This window comes from Odocoileus virginianus, chromosome 32, assembly GCF_023699985.2.
Source record: "Odocoileus virginianus isolate 20LAN1187 ecotype Illinois chromosome 32, Ovbor_1.2, whole genome shotgun sequence".
Lineage (NCBI taxonomy): Eukaryota > Metazoa > Chordata > Mammalia > Artiodactyla > Cervidae > Odocoileus > Odocoileus virginianus.
In genome coordinates this window covers 10212892-10231458 of record NC_069705.1, presented here as the reverse complement: position 1 = coordinate 10231458, position 18567 = coordinate 10212892, and the positions used below count along the sequence as shown (strand labels likewise).

The 18567-nt window shown below is 35.7% G+C and overlaps 1 protein-coding gene across 3 annotated transcripts in view; it reads right to left on the bottom strand.

Moving 5' to 3' along the window:
- Positions 1-18567, bottom strand: part of ADAM2 (ADAM metallopeptidase domain 2) — a 115267-nt gene that overhangs the window by 29925 nt on the left and 66775 nt on the right. For all 3 annotated transcript variants that reach the window (XM_020876290.2, XM_020876291.2, XM_020876292.2), the window contains 4 exons: positions 17597-17777; positions 13571-13669; positions 13264-13459; positions 6573-6678 (listed from right to left, as the gene is read on the bottom strand). In XM_020876290.2, coding sequence (XP_020731949.2) covers positions 6573-6678; positions 13264-13459; positions 13571-13669; positions 17597-17777 — 582 coding nt within the window. The remainder of the gene's footprint in view (positions 1-6572; positions 6679-13263; positions 13460-13570; positions 13670-17596; positions 17778-18567) is intronic.

The window sequence follows — 18567 nt, the reverse complement described above, 5'->3', positions numbered from 1 at the left end:
TATTACGGTGAGAAAAAGTTATATGAGAAGTGGTTATTAAGACAATTTTATAGGAGGTGCAATGACTGGCCAGAGAATGTTGAGTGTGATGAGAATTCAGAAGGACTTCTTTTATGAGGTACAAAGATGGTAAAAAGGATTCCAGGACTTTGTCTTGGTGACCTTGACTGAGGCAAAAGAGTTATCCTCATGTTACAGGGTCTAGCTCTTGGCTATTGATATCCTATGAGTCAATGGTTTCCCGTTTTTTTAGGTTTTAGTTTTTAGGGTCAGTATCCCAAAGACACTCCCTTCCTTTTAAATTGAAAAAAAAAAAAAAAAAAGAAAGAAAAGTTGATAATTGGGATGTCCAAGGGCAGGGAGATTTACATTTTCTCTTAGACTTTAAAGGCTATGTCACCCTGATCTTCCTAAATAATAGGATAAGGTTTGTTATTTTTGGTCAAATATGCAAAGCTTGGGCATAAGAGAGAAGTTTGGAATTCTCATTTCAACGTTATCTAGGTAGTCTAAGAAAACCTCACAACTGGCACTTAATTTGGAGTATTGAAGCTAATGCAGCCCTTGTCCTGAGATCAGGTGCCCCAAATATCAAACCTGAGTTTGAGCAAACTCAATTTTTCTTTGGAGACTTTGTATCCCGTTAAGGCTAAAAGTTTTAATAGATGGATGCTGTCTTCTTATGAAGAGGCCTGCGTTAGGGAGCAGAGAAGAAAATTGTCTATATATTGTAATTAAGTAGAGACTTCAGGGAATTGTATATCATCTAAACCAGCTTTTATGGTTTGGGAGTAAGGGGGACTTTTGTTAAAACTCTGGGGCATATACTGTCCAGGTGTGTATTGGCTTCCTTCCCAAGTAAAGGTCAAAATATATTGGCTGGCCTTATCCACAGAGATGCTAAGGAAGACACTATATATCTCAAATATAGTGAAAATTTTACTTTAGGTAGGGATGGAAGCTAATAAAGCATGGGGAATGGAGACAAAAGGATGACAAGGAATAATAATGTTATTTTTGCCTCAGAAAAAAGAAAAACAATATTGGAAATCTAATAACTGATGGCCCAATAAAAAAAGGAAATCCCAGTTTGAGCCAAATAGTAATTCAGTACTGCCAGAGGCTCTAAAATTTCCATTATTGACTATTGGACATGCATTGAATCATTGGTCCACTTTATGAACTGATGGAAACATTAATGCAAAGAGTGCCTACTTTGTCCCACATGTCTGAAACACAATTCAGGAAAATCTGTCTGCATTTCTCCTGGATACTTTAAACTGCCTAATGTACCACTTGTAGATCAGCAAAGAGATTTTATTCAGCTTTCTCTATCTTATGGACATAAAAAATGTCTTAGTAATGGATTGTATTTTTTCTTATTGGATTGAATCCTTCCCTTGTAGACAGGTTGCTGCTACTTCCGTGGCTGTGTGTGCACGTGTGTGCTCAGTTGCCTGACTCTTTGTAACCCCATGGACTATAACCCACAAGTCTCCTCTGTACATGGCATTTTCCAGGCAATGGACATGAGTTTGAGCAAACTCAGGGAGATAGTGAAGTACAGGGAAGCCTGGAATGCTGCAATTCATGGGGTCCCAGATAGTTGGACATGACATGGTGACTGAACAACAACAGCGGGAACATATATTGATAATTACCTTAAATGTAAATGGATTACATGCACCAACCAAAAGACATAGACTGGCTGAGTGGATACAAAGATAAGACATATATGTAAGCTGTCTACAAGAGACCCGCATCAGAACTAAGGACACACACACGGTGAAAGTGACAGGATGGAAAAAGGTATTCCATGCAAATGGGAAATAAAAGAAATCTTGTGTAACAATATGCATATCACACGATAGACTTTAAGACAAAGACAGTTACAAGAGACAAAAAAAGGAAACTACATAATCAAGGGATCAATCCAAAAAGAAGATATAATTGCAAATATATATGCACCCAATATAGGAGCAGCTCAACATGTGAAGCAAATACTAACAACCTTAAAGGGAGAAATAGACAGTAACACAATAGGAGTGAGGGACTGTAACAACCCACTTTCATCAGTGAATGTATCATTCAGACAGAAAACTAATATAGAAACTAGAGCCTTATGGACTCAGAGAGTGAACTTATGGTTGCCAAGCTTGAGAGAATGGGGGAAAGGGATAGTTAAGATGTTTGGGATGGACATGTACACAATGTTATATTTTAAATGGATGACCAACAAGATTCTACTGGATAGCACAGAGAAATCTGCTTAATGTTATTGAAAGCCTGAATGGGAGGAGATTTAGGGGAAGAATTAATATATGTATATGAACGGCTGAGTCCCTTTTCTGTCCACCTGAAATTATCACAAGATTGTTAATCAATTATATGCCAATATAATAAAATAAAAAGTTTTTTTTTTAAAAAGAAAACATAGGCAGTATGTTTTTTGACATTCACCTTAATAATTTGTATATTTTTTGATCTTCTTAGGCAAAGGCAACAGAAGCAAAGAAACAAATGGGACTCAAATGAACTAAAAAGAATTTACATAGCAAAGGAAACCATGGTCAAAACACAAAGCAATGTGAAAGAAGATATCTGTAAAGGGGTTAATATCCAAAATATATAAAGAGCTTAAAAGAACTCAATAGAAAAGCCCACCAATTCAATTAAAATATGGGCATAGGACCTGAATAGGGCTCCCCTGGTGGCTCAGTTGTAAGGAATGCATCTGCAATGCAGGAGACATGGTTTCTATCCCTGGGTCGGGAAGATCTCTTGGAGAAGGAAATGGCATCCACTTCAGTATTCCTGCCTGGGAAATCCAACGGACAGAGGAGCCTGGCACGCTACAGTCTATAAGAGTTGGACATGACTTGGCAACTAAACAACAACAACAACAAGGACCTGAGTAGACATTTTCCCAAAGGCATACAGAGAGCCAACAGGTACCTGAAAAGGGACCAAACATTACTAATCATCAGGGAAATGCAAATCAAAACCACAGTGAGGTATTATCTCACATCTGGCAGAATGGCTATTTTTAAAGAGACCAAAGCGGGTAAAACAACAACAATAAAAACACGGGTTGGTCAGGACGCAGAGAAAAGAAACTGTAGTAAACTCTTAGTGGGAATTGGTACAGTTAAATGAAAAACAGTATGGAGTTTCATAAAACAAAATAAAAAATAAAACAGAACTACCATACAGTCCAACAATTCCACTCCTAGATATTTATCTGAAGAAAAGGAAAATACTACTTCAAAGAGATATAGGTACCCCAATGTTTATTGCAGCATTATTTAAAATAGCTAAGATATGGGCTTCCCTGGTGGCTCAGATGGTAAAGAAACTGCCTGCAGTGCAGAAGACCTGGGTTTGATCCTTGCATCGGGAAGATCCCCTGGAGAAGAAATGACAACCCACTCCAGTGTTCTTGCCTGGAGAATTGCATAAACAGGGGAGCCTGGCAGGCTACAGTCCATGGGATTGCCAAGAGTCAGACCTGACCAAGAGACTAACACGCAAGATATGGAGGCAACCTAAGTACCCACCATTAGATGAATGTATATAGATGTGAGACACATTTATGTTATTTGTATATTATATATATTTATATGTATATATATATATATATATGACAATATTAGCCACAAAAAAATGAAATCTTGCTGTTTGCAAGAACATGGTTAGACCTGGAGAGCATGTTGCTCCATGCTTTTTGAAATAAATCAGACAGTGCTTTTACTTGTATGTGGAATCTAAAAATAAAACAAAGAAAGGTAAGAAAAGCAGAGACATACTCACAGATTCAGACTAGTGGTCACTAGATGGGAGAGGGATATGGAAAGCACAAAATGGGTGAAGGAGATTAAGAAGTACAAATCACCAGTGGTATAATAAAATAGATAAGCCACAGGGATGTAATAGTGCAGCACAGGGAGTATAGTCAGTATTTTCTAATAACTTTGTATGGTGTGTAATTTATAAAAATATCAAATTGTTATGTTTTACATCTGAACCTAATGCAATGTTTGTAAGTAGGTATATAGAAAATCATAAATGTATGCAACTCTTGAAACATGATATAGGTGCAAATTAAGCACTAGATATCAATGCCAAAATGACCCAGATAAGGTAGTTAGCAGATAAGTACTTCACAGCAGCTAATATAAAAAAAGAGAATATAATCACAATAGCTAGAAAGTTTCCTTTAGTCAGAATATGTTTTAACAATTGTGAGATACATTTTTGTGCTTCTGGGCTCCAGCATATGAGAAAGCAATTCATAAATGCAGGATGTATTTTGCCTACATCTATGGTGTCTAATTGGAAGTAAAATGATCACTATAAGTTCATGTTTTAAAAACAGAGATACAACAAGTGGATATAGAAATAAATATGCAATACTTGTATGTTCTAGCTTTGTTCGGTGAGAAGACTTAGAGATCATGAAAAACAGTAGAAATGCGCACGACTGGTGCTGAGATGTTTAATTTCTAAGTACTCTTCTCTGATAAAAGGCAACTGGAAATTCCTTTGTTTATTTAGAGAAATAGCTGAATCCAGAGCAAGGGTAAAAAAATTATAATAAGGGTTCTAGGATATCTTTTTTTGTGTGTGCTAGAGAAATTTGTAAGTTTTTAAAGTATCATACAGACTTTTGAAAAAAAAAACATTGTGGCCAGTTAAAGTAAACTTTCACTAGCCAAAACTGAGATAATTTGAGAAAGTAAGCATTAAAATAAATGATAGTAATATATTCTATACTATTGAGTCAAATAATAATTGCTGAGTCTGAACTGATATATACAAATACAGAAATAAATAAGTAGGAGGGAATACTTCTTTCTACAATACATTTCTAGCTTAAAGACTGAGACAATAATGGAATTAGAAAATTATCTGTGAACTTTAAAACTAGAGGGCAAAAGTTTGAAGAACAGAATATGCCTATAGTCTCAGTATTAACTCCCCCCAAATTATGCATTAAACACAAAGGGAAAGAGTAACTTTACAATTGAGAGATCTAAAGAAAATTAACTTTACCATATAGTTTAACCTAACATATCCAACACTGAGAGAAATTGGTATGTACCCTTCGAAAATTGCACTTGATGGTACAACACCACTTTAGTGGCAAGTATGACAAAATTTATAACATGAATCTAACTATCAAACCCAGTTTGAGAAAAATTTTACAAAATAATTGGCCTGTAGTGTTTTTTAAAAAAAGTAAAAATAACAACAACAACAAAAACAAAGAAAATGTTCTAGATTAAAGTTTAAAAATACATTATGACTAACGCAAACATGTGACTCTAGATTTGCTCCTGAACAAAACAAAGAACTGTAAATACTTTATTGAGATAATGAATGAAGTTTTATTGTGAATTTTGACAGCTACAAAATAGCCATCAAAAAATTTTGTCCCCAAGAAAGACACAATGATTTATTTAAGGATAATGAAGCATAGTATCCAATTTACATTCAAATGGTTTAGGAAAATAATTCTGAAGGGAGGAAAGGAGAGGAGAATTTGAAAAACAGAAGGACAAAGCAACTGGGCAAAATGCAAGCCACTGGCAAATATGAGTAAAGGTTATATGAGAAATCTTCTTGCTATTCATGCAAGCAAATTTTTATATAGAATTTTTATTTTAGATATCAAACCATGTTTTAAATAGCATAAAAATATTACAGTAACATTCTAGTTCTAATATATATAATAATCATAGCAATTAGAACTTCCCAGATGGTGCTAGTGATAAAGCACTAGTGGTGCTTGCCAATGCAGGAGATGTAAGAGACTTGGGTGGGAAAGATCCCCTAGAGGAGGGCATGGCTACCTACTCCAGTATTCTTGCCTGGAGAATTCCTTGGACAGGGGAGCCTGGCGGGCTACAGTCCAGGGTGACAAAGAGCCGGACATGACTAAAATGACGTAGCAGGCACATAGTAATTAACAGTTAACACTCATATTGTGCATACTGTGTCAGTCCCATCCTAGGTGTATCTAAACTCTAATTTAGAGTATCTAAATTCCACACTGGCACAGGTCCAATGATGTTGGTGAAACTGGTATTCATGTATTCCTGGTATTCCACCCCAGGAATGGGAGGCACCTGTCCAAAGTCACAACAGTAGGCAGCCATCGGGGTTAGTCCCTGAAACCAAGACAGCTGCCTATAGAGCACATGTTCTTGAACTCAGTGCTTTGCTTCCTGGATAGCAAAAATTCAGGCATTTTTATTAGATCACTAAACAACGGTCATCATTTGTAAAATTAAAGTGACAGCATGCAAAATGAAAATTACCTTTCAAACTAATGGGCAATTAATGTACTTGTATGTAAATGAAATGCTCTGTGGGACAGTACAAGTGATAATTGGATGTGTGAGAAAGATAAGTACAGACATTCTATACTTAAGACATCTACAGTTTGGTCAAATATAGTCTTAGTTCATGATAAAGTGACATTTTGCTTACATATAAAGTAAATTATCTCATGGTATTTTCAAATTTAAGACAATAAATAACATTTCTCAGATAGATTTCCTAGAACATACTCAGGACTACACTGTGTGAACCCGGTAGGAGTTACGCCACAGTTCCCAGACTGATCAGTCATAGAATTAAGTTGCTGGAAACACTCTGGTGGAGCATAAGATGCACCTGAAGAAAGAAAAAAAGTGTGGTTAGTCATACTGCTGCTGCATTTAAAATAATTAATGAGATTGTTTAAAATATTGTGCAACACAAGAGCATAATACAAAATTGAAAATAAAATAGTTACTTCAATGCCATATTTAAATATTGAAAGCATCTTGGCTACTACCCAAACAGATACCTTAGGATTAACTACAGTATGCAGTTTATCTTCTAACTTTTAGTAAGCCTGAAACATATACACATATAAGAAATATTTTTAAACAAATAAGTGACCTATGGGTCAAGAGTGTTTCTATTGGTCAATAGTGTAAATGTGTTTTCAAGACAAATCATTAAAATGGCATCTTTTGTTTCCATCCTACTTTCCCCAGACCAAAAAATCTTGGAATCACAACTGATTTATTTTCATATTTACTATCCAATCCACACACATTATGAGCTTAATTCTCATAGGATTCTATCTACTTAAAAAGCAGCTAACCATTACTCTATCAATTCTACTCTAATGGGAAGATTAAGCCAAAAACCTTTGATTTAACCACAAAGAAATATAAGAACATAAAAGGAGCCACAGCATTAGGATCTCAGTTGAAAGTCCTAGAGGCAATAGTAAACTGCAAATAAGCAATTGATTTTCATCCCAGAGGTCATTTGCAAACCTAGTTCTGTGTGAGAGGATCAAAATTATAGGCTTACCTAGGGAAACAGAACATAAAGAAGGCCAAATTTGGAGGATCATTTACTATAGTGATAAAATTAGAGACTTGGGGGGGCTTGACATATAGTATAGTCCCCTCTTAAGACATGTTCCTGCTTCTAAACATGTGAAGAGATGGAAGTTAAAATATAAATAAATGACTTCCAGAAAGCAGAGCATTATTTGTCTGCAGTTTCTAAATTGTGGTTACATACATACAATCTCTCAGTTGAAAGCCCTGGAGAGTTATGCCCTAGAAATAAGAGTGAACTAGATATAGAGTGAACTTAATCAAAACTCTAATGGAACCTTAACAATTTTGGTTTCTAATTCAATTAAAGTGATTGGTCTCTTACTTCATATACTTAACAGAAGAAAAAAGTGGATGTATTCATATAAGATGTAGTGTTTATATAAGAGAAGCATTTAAACTGAAAACACAGTTTCTGTAAGTAAAAAATGAAGATGAAGACAGAGAAAAAAACTTTTAACTAACAATATGTCTTTATATAAAGCATTCAAGAAAAAATATAAAACAAAGACATCTACCTATGTTAAAATAATTAAGAGAACCAAGGTACATGTACAGTAAGATTAATTATAGAGATATAAATCTTTAAGAAGGCAGGGCATCAAAAATAAATACATTGAAATAACTATGGAGAAACAAACATAAATTGAAATTTAGAAATCTGTATAAGTACAGTGTTTACACCACAGTTGCAAGACACTTAGGAACACTAAGCAAAACTACATACACACAAACACATATCCAAATATATAATATGAAGACTGATCAAAACCAAAGACCAAAAAAACTTCATGGCTTAAAGAGAAAATAAACACAATATGACAGATTTTTCTTCAGAAATATGCAAGTCATATGACAATGGAGTAATCTCTTTAAAATGCTAATGGAAATAGAGGTTCCATTTCAAGATGGTGAAGTACACACAGAAAAATCTTGAACTCACAACTTTTCACAAACACATCTACAATCTACAGCTATATATGGAACAATTTCTAGTGAAGAAAAGCTAAAAACTGGTGGAATAACCATTTCACACTGAGCAAACAAGAGAAAAGCCACACTGAAGCAGGTAGGAAAGGCTGAGACACATTCTTGCCATAAACTCACCCCAGCGCACCAATCCCACAGTTGGGAGGGAACTCAAAACCAAGAGCTCCTCCCTGAGGGGGTGAAGTACTTGACTCACATCAGGCGCCACAGCTTTTAAATCCTGCACCTGAAAGATGAGCCCCCCAAACCTCCAACTTTGATAACCAACGGGGCTCATGTCTGTGAGACCTACAAGGCTGTGGAGAATTGTGAAAAGACTCCGATGGCCAGTGTGGTTTATGCTCAAGGCTCCCACACGACTGTAACTAAGGGAGAAAGAGTTCTTAACCGGCTACCATATCCAGGGCAGGACAAGAGGGAAGAGTTAGAGGATCCCAGTCTTTCTGTAAGAGAGGCCCGTCAGCTTATCTCAGGAGCTGTGGCCTGAAGGTCAGGCTTCTGATTAAACAGGGACCTGCTGGGATCCTTCACTCAGACTTTGGAGAGTGAGCGCCATCTTTCAGTTCTCACCCTGCCACACCTCAGAGTGCCAGAATCTTCCAGAAGGGAGCTTTCACATACATCTTGGGCTCTGGCTTTTTACATGTGGTGCTCTCATTTTTGTGGCTTCTTCCCAGGGACATTCCTCAGTCATCTGATTCAAAAAACATGGCATCGGGTCCCATCGCTTCATGGCAGATAGAAGGGGAAAAAGTGGAAGCAGTGACAGATTTCATTTTCTTGGGCTCCAAAATCACTGCAGACAGTGACTGCAGCTGTGAAATGAAAAGACACTGGCTCCTTGGAAGGAAAGCTATGACAAAGCTAGATTGAGTATTAAGAAGCAGAGACATCACTTTGCCAGCAAAGGTCTGTATGGTAAAAGCTGTGGTTTTTCCAGTAGTCAAGTACAGATGTGAGAGCTGGACCATAAAGAAGGCTGAGTGATGAAGAATTGATGTTTTCAAACTGTAGTGCCAGAGAAGACTCGAGAGTCCTTTGAACTGCAACGAGATCAAATCAGGCAATCCTAAAGGAAACCAACTCTGAATATTTATTGCAGAGACTGTTGCTGGCCACCTGATGCAAAGAGCTGATTCAGTGGAAAACACCCTGATGCTGGGAAATTGAAGGCAAAAGGAAAAGAGCGCAGTAGAGGATGAGATGGTGAGACAGCATCACCGACTCATTGGACATGAATCTGAGCAAATCCCTGGAGATAGTGAAGGGCGGGGAAGCTGCACTCCATGTGGCTGCAAGAATTTGAATGCAGTATAGCCACTGAAAAATAACAAGAAAAAGAGCTCAGCTCAGTGGGAAAAAGAGCCTCATATCCAGGGAAATACTGAATTAATAGCAATATGACAGCAACACTGCAGCAGCTGAGGCAAACAAGAGCCTTCTGGGAATTTAAAAGGAAACTTTGGAGAACTAGATGATCATAAGGAACGTTGAAAAACTCAAACACGTAACTTGATCTGAAAAGATGTACACATTCCAAGAACAATTCTAGGAAAGAGAAGTCCCCAGTCACTCCTCTGGATTATATTTAAGTCCTGAACTAGCGAGAAGTGAAAGCTATGCCTGTCTTGCAAACTACCTGAAGCTTGAAACTGTCCCTTGGCATTGTGGATAGAAAATAAACAGTCAAAGCATTGAAGGGTATCTGACAGGTTTCAGCTTGGCACTAAATTGTGCTAATTAGGAGTCATCCCTGGGAAGCCTGACTTAAAAATAAAAATAAGAGCTTGGGGAGATTTAAACAAAAAAAGAAAAAGAAAAAACTAGCAAAGAACTCAGTGGCTGCACATAGTACAGAATACAGAACCTGAAAATTTAGTCCAGGAAAGTCATTAAACAAATAGTCAGTAAGACAAAAAGAACAACAACCACCTTGGAGAAATCGGAATCAAAACTGTTAAAATATATTGTGTAAAATTTCTAAAAATTAAAAAGCTTTAAAAAATAATTTTACATGACATGCAAAAAAAAATGAAAGTATGCTACCTACCCAGAAAAAAAAAAGCCAATGGGAAATATCCTCAGAGATCTCAAATTTTGAATCCAGTAGACAAAGACTTAAAATAGCTATTACAGATATGTTCAAATTACCAGAGGAAACCATTTCTTAAAAACTAAATGGGAAATGCTAATATAGATTTTTAAATAAAAAAGGGAACCAAATAGAAATTCTGAATTGAAAACTATCTTAACTAAAACGAAGACTTCACTACAGAAATTTTAAAATCAATAGATTTAATCTGGCAGGCTTTACTGACCTAAAGATAGATCAGTGGAGTTTATCTAGTAAGAGGAAAGAAAGAAAATCAAATAATGAAAAGTAAAGAGAGCTTAATGGATCACTGGGGCAACATCAAGCATATGAAATATTGGCACATAGGGATTCCAAAAATGAGGAAAAAATAGAAAAGGGTGGTGAAATATTTTAACAAATAACGACTAAAAACTTTCCATTTTTAACCATGTATCTATATCTATCTACATATTTACAAGAAGATTTAAAAAAAGTACACATAGAATAATCTTCAAGAGATCCACAGATCACAGTCAAACTGATTACACTCTTTATTAGGGACAAAGAAAGCCAGGTGACAGTGCGATGATACTACAGAATTTTGAAAGGAAAAGACTAAAGATTCTATATTCAGCTAAACTATCTTCAAAAAATTAAGGAGAAATTGTAGCATTCCAAGACAAACACAATGAGAAACACCTCATCTTTAGAAAATCTTTCCAGCAAGATCTACTAAAGTGCATTCCTTAAGGCTGAAATCAAAGGACAATAGGAGGTAACTAGGATCCACATGAAGTAACACTTCATGCTAATACAGTAAACTATCAAATAAAGTAAAAGAAAATATAATAGATAGTACAGATATGTTTATTGTTTGGACTCTCTTCTATAGATTTTAAAAGACCATTGCATAAAAGCAATTATTCTAAAACTTTGTCACTAGACTTACATGAAGATACTTGCCAGAAATAGAATATAAGCTAAGTTTTGGTTTACTGTTGAAATGAAATCAATATTAATTGAATGTCTTAAGATAGTAATTGTAACACCCAAGCAAACCACTCAGAAATAACTAAATATATACAGCGAAATAAACCACAGAGAGATTGAACTATTACACTAGAAAATCTCTATTCAACACAGATGTTATTGAGGAACAGAGGGTAAAATACAATATTGAAAACGCATAGCAAAATAGCAATTGGAACTGCTACCTTATATGAATAAACACTTCAATCAAAAAGAAGTGATGCATGAGACAAGTGCTCGGGGCTAGTGCATTGGGAAGACCCAGAGGGATCCGGTGGAGAGGGAGGTGGGAGGTGGGATCGGGATGGGGGATACATGTAAATCCATGGCTGATTCATGTCAATGTATGGCAAAAACCACTACAATATTGTAAAGTAATTACAATAGTAATTAGCCTCCAACTAATAAAAATAAATGGTAAAAATAATAAAATAAAATCTCATCAAGGAGAAAAAAAAAGAAGCAATTGGCAGAATAAATTACAAAATGTGATGCAACTGTATGAAGGTTGGAACAGTCAGGCAGGTTGGGCAAGACAGGGATCGCCTAAGTACAACCAGGCAATTCTATGAGCCAAGGCTTTTTTATTCTGGATTCATCTTGTTATCTTGGGTGTGGCCCTTGTACTGACTGAGAACCTTACAGATATTTATCTTCTCTCTTCACTGAAAGCTTGCCAGGGATAAATACATACTCTTCAGTCCTCAGAATAGCTTCCCAGACTACCAACAAAGGCACTTCTAAATGTAGCAAAACCTTCTAGAGAACTTTTTAGGCAAAATTCCTCTACCATTTGGTCTTTGATCATCTTGTGGCTATATGAAAACTCATAATGCCTTTCTAATTTTTAAAATCTAATTCACCAAGTTTCTGAGCAGCTTCTGAGTTCCAAGGATGAGGATGCCTCAAAGAAAAAAATTCTATGGTTTTGACAGCTCCCTCTCCTTAAATTCCAATGGCTACAACTTTTCTATTTGATCTCTTTTTTTTCCCTTGAAGATCTCGGCTAAGCCAACACTGATCTACATTTAGAAGCTGCATATGGCCCTAGAAACATAAGTGGCTGTTAGTTGTTCCCTAAGACAGGCAAAGTTTCTCTGCTATAGAGATTTAAATTTGTTGTCATTGGTTTCACTATATTCTACAGCCTTTAAAAATATATCATTAATGCAACATGCCTTGATTTTTCTAGTCATTTCCTTGTAATTGCTTCTGTCACTACTTGATATATTCTTTCCCTCAATTTAATACTGAACACAGGTTTTATATTTAATGTAACTTATAAATATGTAAATGTAAATAACCAGTCTTACTATTTGCTTTCACATCCTATGTTCTTTAGTTTACTCTGTTCTTGCCTTCTTTTGGGTTAATCAAATATGTTAAATGCTTTTGTTGTTCTGCTCTTTATTAGTTTTTAGTTTCTAATTACTATATTATTATTCTTGTATTTATCTTAGATTATAAAGCAAATATTTGACTTATATCAATACTTAATTTCTCTGAGTGCTGCGTTTTATTGAAATGACTGAGTTTATTCCAATTTTTTTTTCTGGTGATGTTATCTTCTTCTATTTTTATTCTTCTAGAGGTTGATATTATTTTTGACATTTATTTATTTTATTTTCTAAATCAATTTAAGTATTTTTGACATTTTAATTGCTTCATTTCATAATATCCTTTGTCCTTTCTAATGTATACATATAAAGATATGTATATTAGTTTCCAGAAAAATACATATACAGGCAATCAGATTAAAATAAATACCTTCACCAAATATGTCAAGACATTGTTTTATTCCATCTACACATATTCCACTGACACAGAGCCATTGATTCTGTCCACACGGATGCCCATCCTGAATATGCAAATCTTCTTGACATGCTGCTGATGAACCATTACAATATTCATGAAGATCACATTCATTAACGGAACCCCTACATATATGTCCTTTTGGTGTAAACTGGTGGGGTGAGGTAAACAATATTGAGTAAAGCAGAATGTGAGCATTTATATATTATAAAAAAAAGATAGCTTTACTAATGTAGGTAATAAAATGTTTAAAGGCTCTTACCGCACAAGCCTCACAACACAGTCCAGTATCACAAGCTGACCCAGGCTGGAGTCTACATGTGCCAGGGTTACAGCACTGGTTTGGCCGAGATGCACAAGCCTGAAAGGCAAGTCAAATGCTCTGAAATACCTTCCAACTTTACATGAAACAGATACTTAACAAGGACAACATATTACATAATATACAGATGCTTAACTTAAATGTTGGCAAATGGAAAAATATACAGCAACTTAATTATTCATTTATTTAATATTTATTCATTACCTAATGTGTTAAACCAAGTGTTCTGTATATCACTAAGCTTGACTATTTTGGTAGTAGGATTTTCTGAGGTCCTGGAGTCCACCAAAGCCAAGACATCAATAACCATAAGTTTATTTCGGGAAGAGGGAGAGAAAATTGGAAGGTGGGATTGACACATATACTACTATTTATAAAATAGATAACTAATAAGGACCTACTGTTTAGCACAGGGAACTCTATTCAATACTCTGTGATGGCCTATATGGGAACAAAAGCTAAAAAAGAGTGAATATATAGTCAAGGCTATGGTTTTTCCAGTAGTCATGTATGGATGTGAGAGTTGGACTATAAAGAAAGCTGAGTGCTGAAGAACTGATGTTTTTGAACTGTGGTGTTGGAGAAGACTCTTGAGAGTCCCTTGGACTGCAAGGAGATCCAACCAGTCCATCCTGAAGGAGATAAGTCCTGGGTGTTCATTGGAAGGTCTGATGTTGAAGCTGAAACTCCAATACTTTGGCCACCTGATGGGAAGAGCTGACTCATTGGAAAAGACCCTGATGCTGGGAAAGATTGAGGGCAGGAGGAGAAGGGGACGACAGACGATGAGATGGTTGGATAGCATCACCGACTCAATGGACATGAGTTTGGGTGGACTCCGGGAGTTGGTGATGGACAGGGAGGTCTGGCGTGCTGCGATTCATGGGGTCGCAAAGAGCTGGACACGACTGAGTGACTGAACTGAACAACTGACTGCTGATATGCTGACAGCAGAAATGAACTCAACACTGTAAATCAGCTATACACTCCCAACTTTTTTTTAATTAAAAAAAGTAAAATAAAATAAAAAAGCTAAGAAATCGAGATCTTTGGCTTTTACAGCAAAGTTATTTCACAAGATGTGAAAGAAACAGAAGTTATGATTTTAAAAGTTGATTAGTTCTTAGTCAATTTTTATGAATCTACTGTATTTTGATGTCTTTACCTTTTGAAGGATACTCAAAGTTTGCTTGTAATTCTCTAAAGATGAAGAGATATAAAATGATATTTCTGGACATAATTGAAATTATTACCTTTAATTGTTCATCCATATTTATTATGTCTTATGTTATAACTCATCTGTACCTGGTGGTTCTGTGTTTTAAAATTCCATTTTTAGAATTAATAAAAAGCAACTGATAGGAAATAATGATGGAGAGACAGAAGACAGACACACAGGCACACACACACACACACACACACACACACAGACACCCATGAACATTTTTAAATACCTGGGGATTTGAACTAGAGTTAATTGGGCAAAAATTTTCAATAAGTTACAGAAAATAATCATGGATTTTAGTAGTCTTACATGGGTTATGGCATGATACTTCCTAGGGCACACAAAGTTTGCAGTGTTTTCCAGAACTATTTTGCCTAATTAATGTCATTCTTATCTCTATGAGATTCCAGAGGGTAAAATTTTCTCAGCCAAGAATACTGGAGTGGGTTGCCATTTCCTTCTTCAGGGGATCTTCCTGATCCAGGGATCCAACCTGCATCTGTTTCATTGGCAGGTGGATTCTTTACCACTGTGCCACTTGGGAAGCCCCAGGAAAACTGGACAGATGCATCTAAATCAATGAAGTTAGACCACTCCTCCACACTATACACAAAAAGAAACTTAAAATGACTTAAATAAAAGACACAACATCATAAAACTCCTAGAAGAGAACATAGGTAAACCATTCTCTGGCATAAATCATAGCAATGTTAGGTCAGTCTTCCAAGGCAATAGAGATAAAAGCAAAAATAAATAAATGGAACCTAATCAAACTTGCAAGTTTTTGTACCACAAAGGAAACAAACTAAGTCAAAAGACAACTGGCAGGTTGCAAGAAAATATTTACAAATGATGCAACTGACAAGGGCTTAATTTCCAAAATATACAAACTGCTTATACAACTCAACAACAAAAAACCAATAAACCCAATTGAAAAATGGGCAGAAGACATAAAGACATTTCCCCAAAGAAGACATACAGATGGCCAATAGACACATGAAAAGATACTCAACGTCATTAGTTATTAGAGAAATGAAAACCAAAACTAGAGTGTGTTACTACCTCACATGTTCAGAAAGGCTGCCATTAAAGAAAACTCTACAAATAACATGCTGGAGAGAGTCTGGAGAAAAAGCAACCCTTCCACATTGTTGGTGGGATTGTAAGTTAGTGCAGCCACTATGGAGAACACCATAGAAAACTGAAAATAGAGTTGCTCTGTGACCCAGCATTCCCACTCCGGAGCACATATCTGGAAAAGCTATCATTTAAAATTAAAGCTGTCATTAAACTATCATTTAAATATATCATGAATTCCTATATTCGCAGCAGTGCTATTCACAGTAGCCAAGACATGGGAACAACCTAAATGTCCATCAACAGATGCATGGATAAAGACAATGTGGTTCATATATACAATGAAAGACTACTCAGTCATAAAAAAGAATGAAATAATGCCATTTACAGCACTGTGTTTCGACCTAGAGATTATCATACCAAATGAAGTAAGTCAGAAAGAGAAAGACAAATGCCATGTGATATCACTTATATGTGGAATCTAAAATATGACACAAATGAACTGATCTATGAAACAGAAAGAGACACACGGAACAGAGGACAGGGTTGTGGTTGCCAAGGGGTCTGGGTGGAGGAGGAATGATGAACTGGGAGTTTGCGGCAGCAGATGCAAACTATGACGTTATAGATAGAATAAATAAATAGAATGAATAAATAATGAGGTCCATGGGCCTCCCGCATTGCAGGCAGACTTTACTGTCTGAGGCACCAGGGAAGCCCTATTGTATAGCACAGGAAACTAGATTCAGCATTCCATAATAAACTCCAATGGAAAATAATATAATAAAGCATGCATTTATATACACACATATATAAAATGAATAACTTTGCTGTACAACAGTAGTTAACACAACATTGTAAATCAGATATACTTCAACGGTTGTTTTCATAAGGAGTTCTATGTTTAGTAAATTTGCAGCTCCACCAGCCAATCATGTTGTTGTCTTAGTCTCTAAGTCATGTCAGACTCTGCGACCCCAGGCCTCCAGGCTCCTCTGTCCATGGGATTTCCCAGGCAAGAATACTGGCATGGGTTGCCATTTCCTTCTCCGTGGGATCTTCCCAATCCACTGATCTCACCCGAGACTCCTGCCATGCCTCCCCCGCATTGCAGATGGATTCTTTACCACTGAACCACCAGGGCAGACCAAAGAATGTGTATATATATATATATATACACACACACATATAACTTTGCTGTTCAACAGAAGTTAACACAACATTGTAAATCAGCTATACTGCAATAATAATAAAACTTTTTACAAAAAAGAAATACTAAGGAAGTGTATACACAAGAGGGGAAGCATAAACATAGTCAATTCAGCTAAAGGATTAAGAAGTGTATTCATATTGAATGATTGAATAATCTACAAACTGCTGAATTCACATATACAAATATATGTGTAGTCATTAATTTAATATAATCCCAATATGCATTCTTTTTCTTTCATTTATTTTTATTAGTTGGAGGCTAATTACTTTACAATATTGTAGTGTTTTTTGCCATACATTGACATGAATCAGCCATGGATTTACCCAATATGCATTCTTAAGGCCTTTGTTAAAAAGCAAGTTTGATAAATTAGGTGAAATAGCAGTATTACACTATAAAATTAATACTTTTGATGTAATTCTGGTATATAGTTTTCCAAATTTGTACCAACCTCCTGACCACCACAGTCACATTGTTCTCCATCTTCAACTTCTCCATTACCACAAACTGCAACTTTGTATGTTGGATCTAAACGTGGCTGGTTTTGAAGACACTGGGACTTTGGCTTTGAAATAAAATGTACAAAATCTTCCACGCTGCAGTTACTAAAGAACTTCACACCACTGGAGTGACTAAAAACACATCGACATTACATTTTTCTGTAACCATTGTTTCCTGAAAATTGCCTAGCCTCAGAATACGTCTATAATTTAACAATAAATATAGCTAATGTAAAATTACTAAATTTTAAGGTAATGGACTCAAACCTTAGTTATGTGGGTTATTACTGGAAAATTTTATTCACATGAATATCATGAAAAAATTAGAGATTTTTGGACAAACTGCCAATTTTGTTTTTGTTTTATTTTTTTGTGATTGCACCCAGGTGGAATATACTCTTTAGTCATATTAACCATGAATAAGAGATATATTATTATATTGCCAATAATTCAGATAATTTCTATCTAAATGCTAGAACACAAAAGGAGAAAAGTTGATAGAACTTTAATATTATTGAGAACCAGGCAGTGCAAATGTTTATTTTGTGTGAACTGGCTTATAGAGGGTACACTATCTGACAATGAAAGCGATGTCATTAGAAAGAGATGACCATTCATAATTATACACAACTAGATAATTTATTTGCAGCTTGAACCTTTCACAAATTATGGATGTTCTCATTTTCCTTTCTCCCATTTTTCCTTGATAATAGAACTTCTGATTTTCAGCTGAATACATGACTTCCTTGTGTGATACCTACATTTCCCTTTTTTAAACCATAGGAGCAGACCACTAGCCTTAAAATGAAATTTTAAGTTACATGAACTTAACCATGAATTTAAGTTACATGAAGTAATGTTTACAGCCATGCTTTTTATCTGCTCCTTTATCCTACTGGCAAGAAGCCTCAGTTCCTGGCCA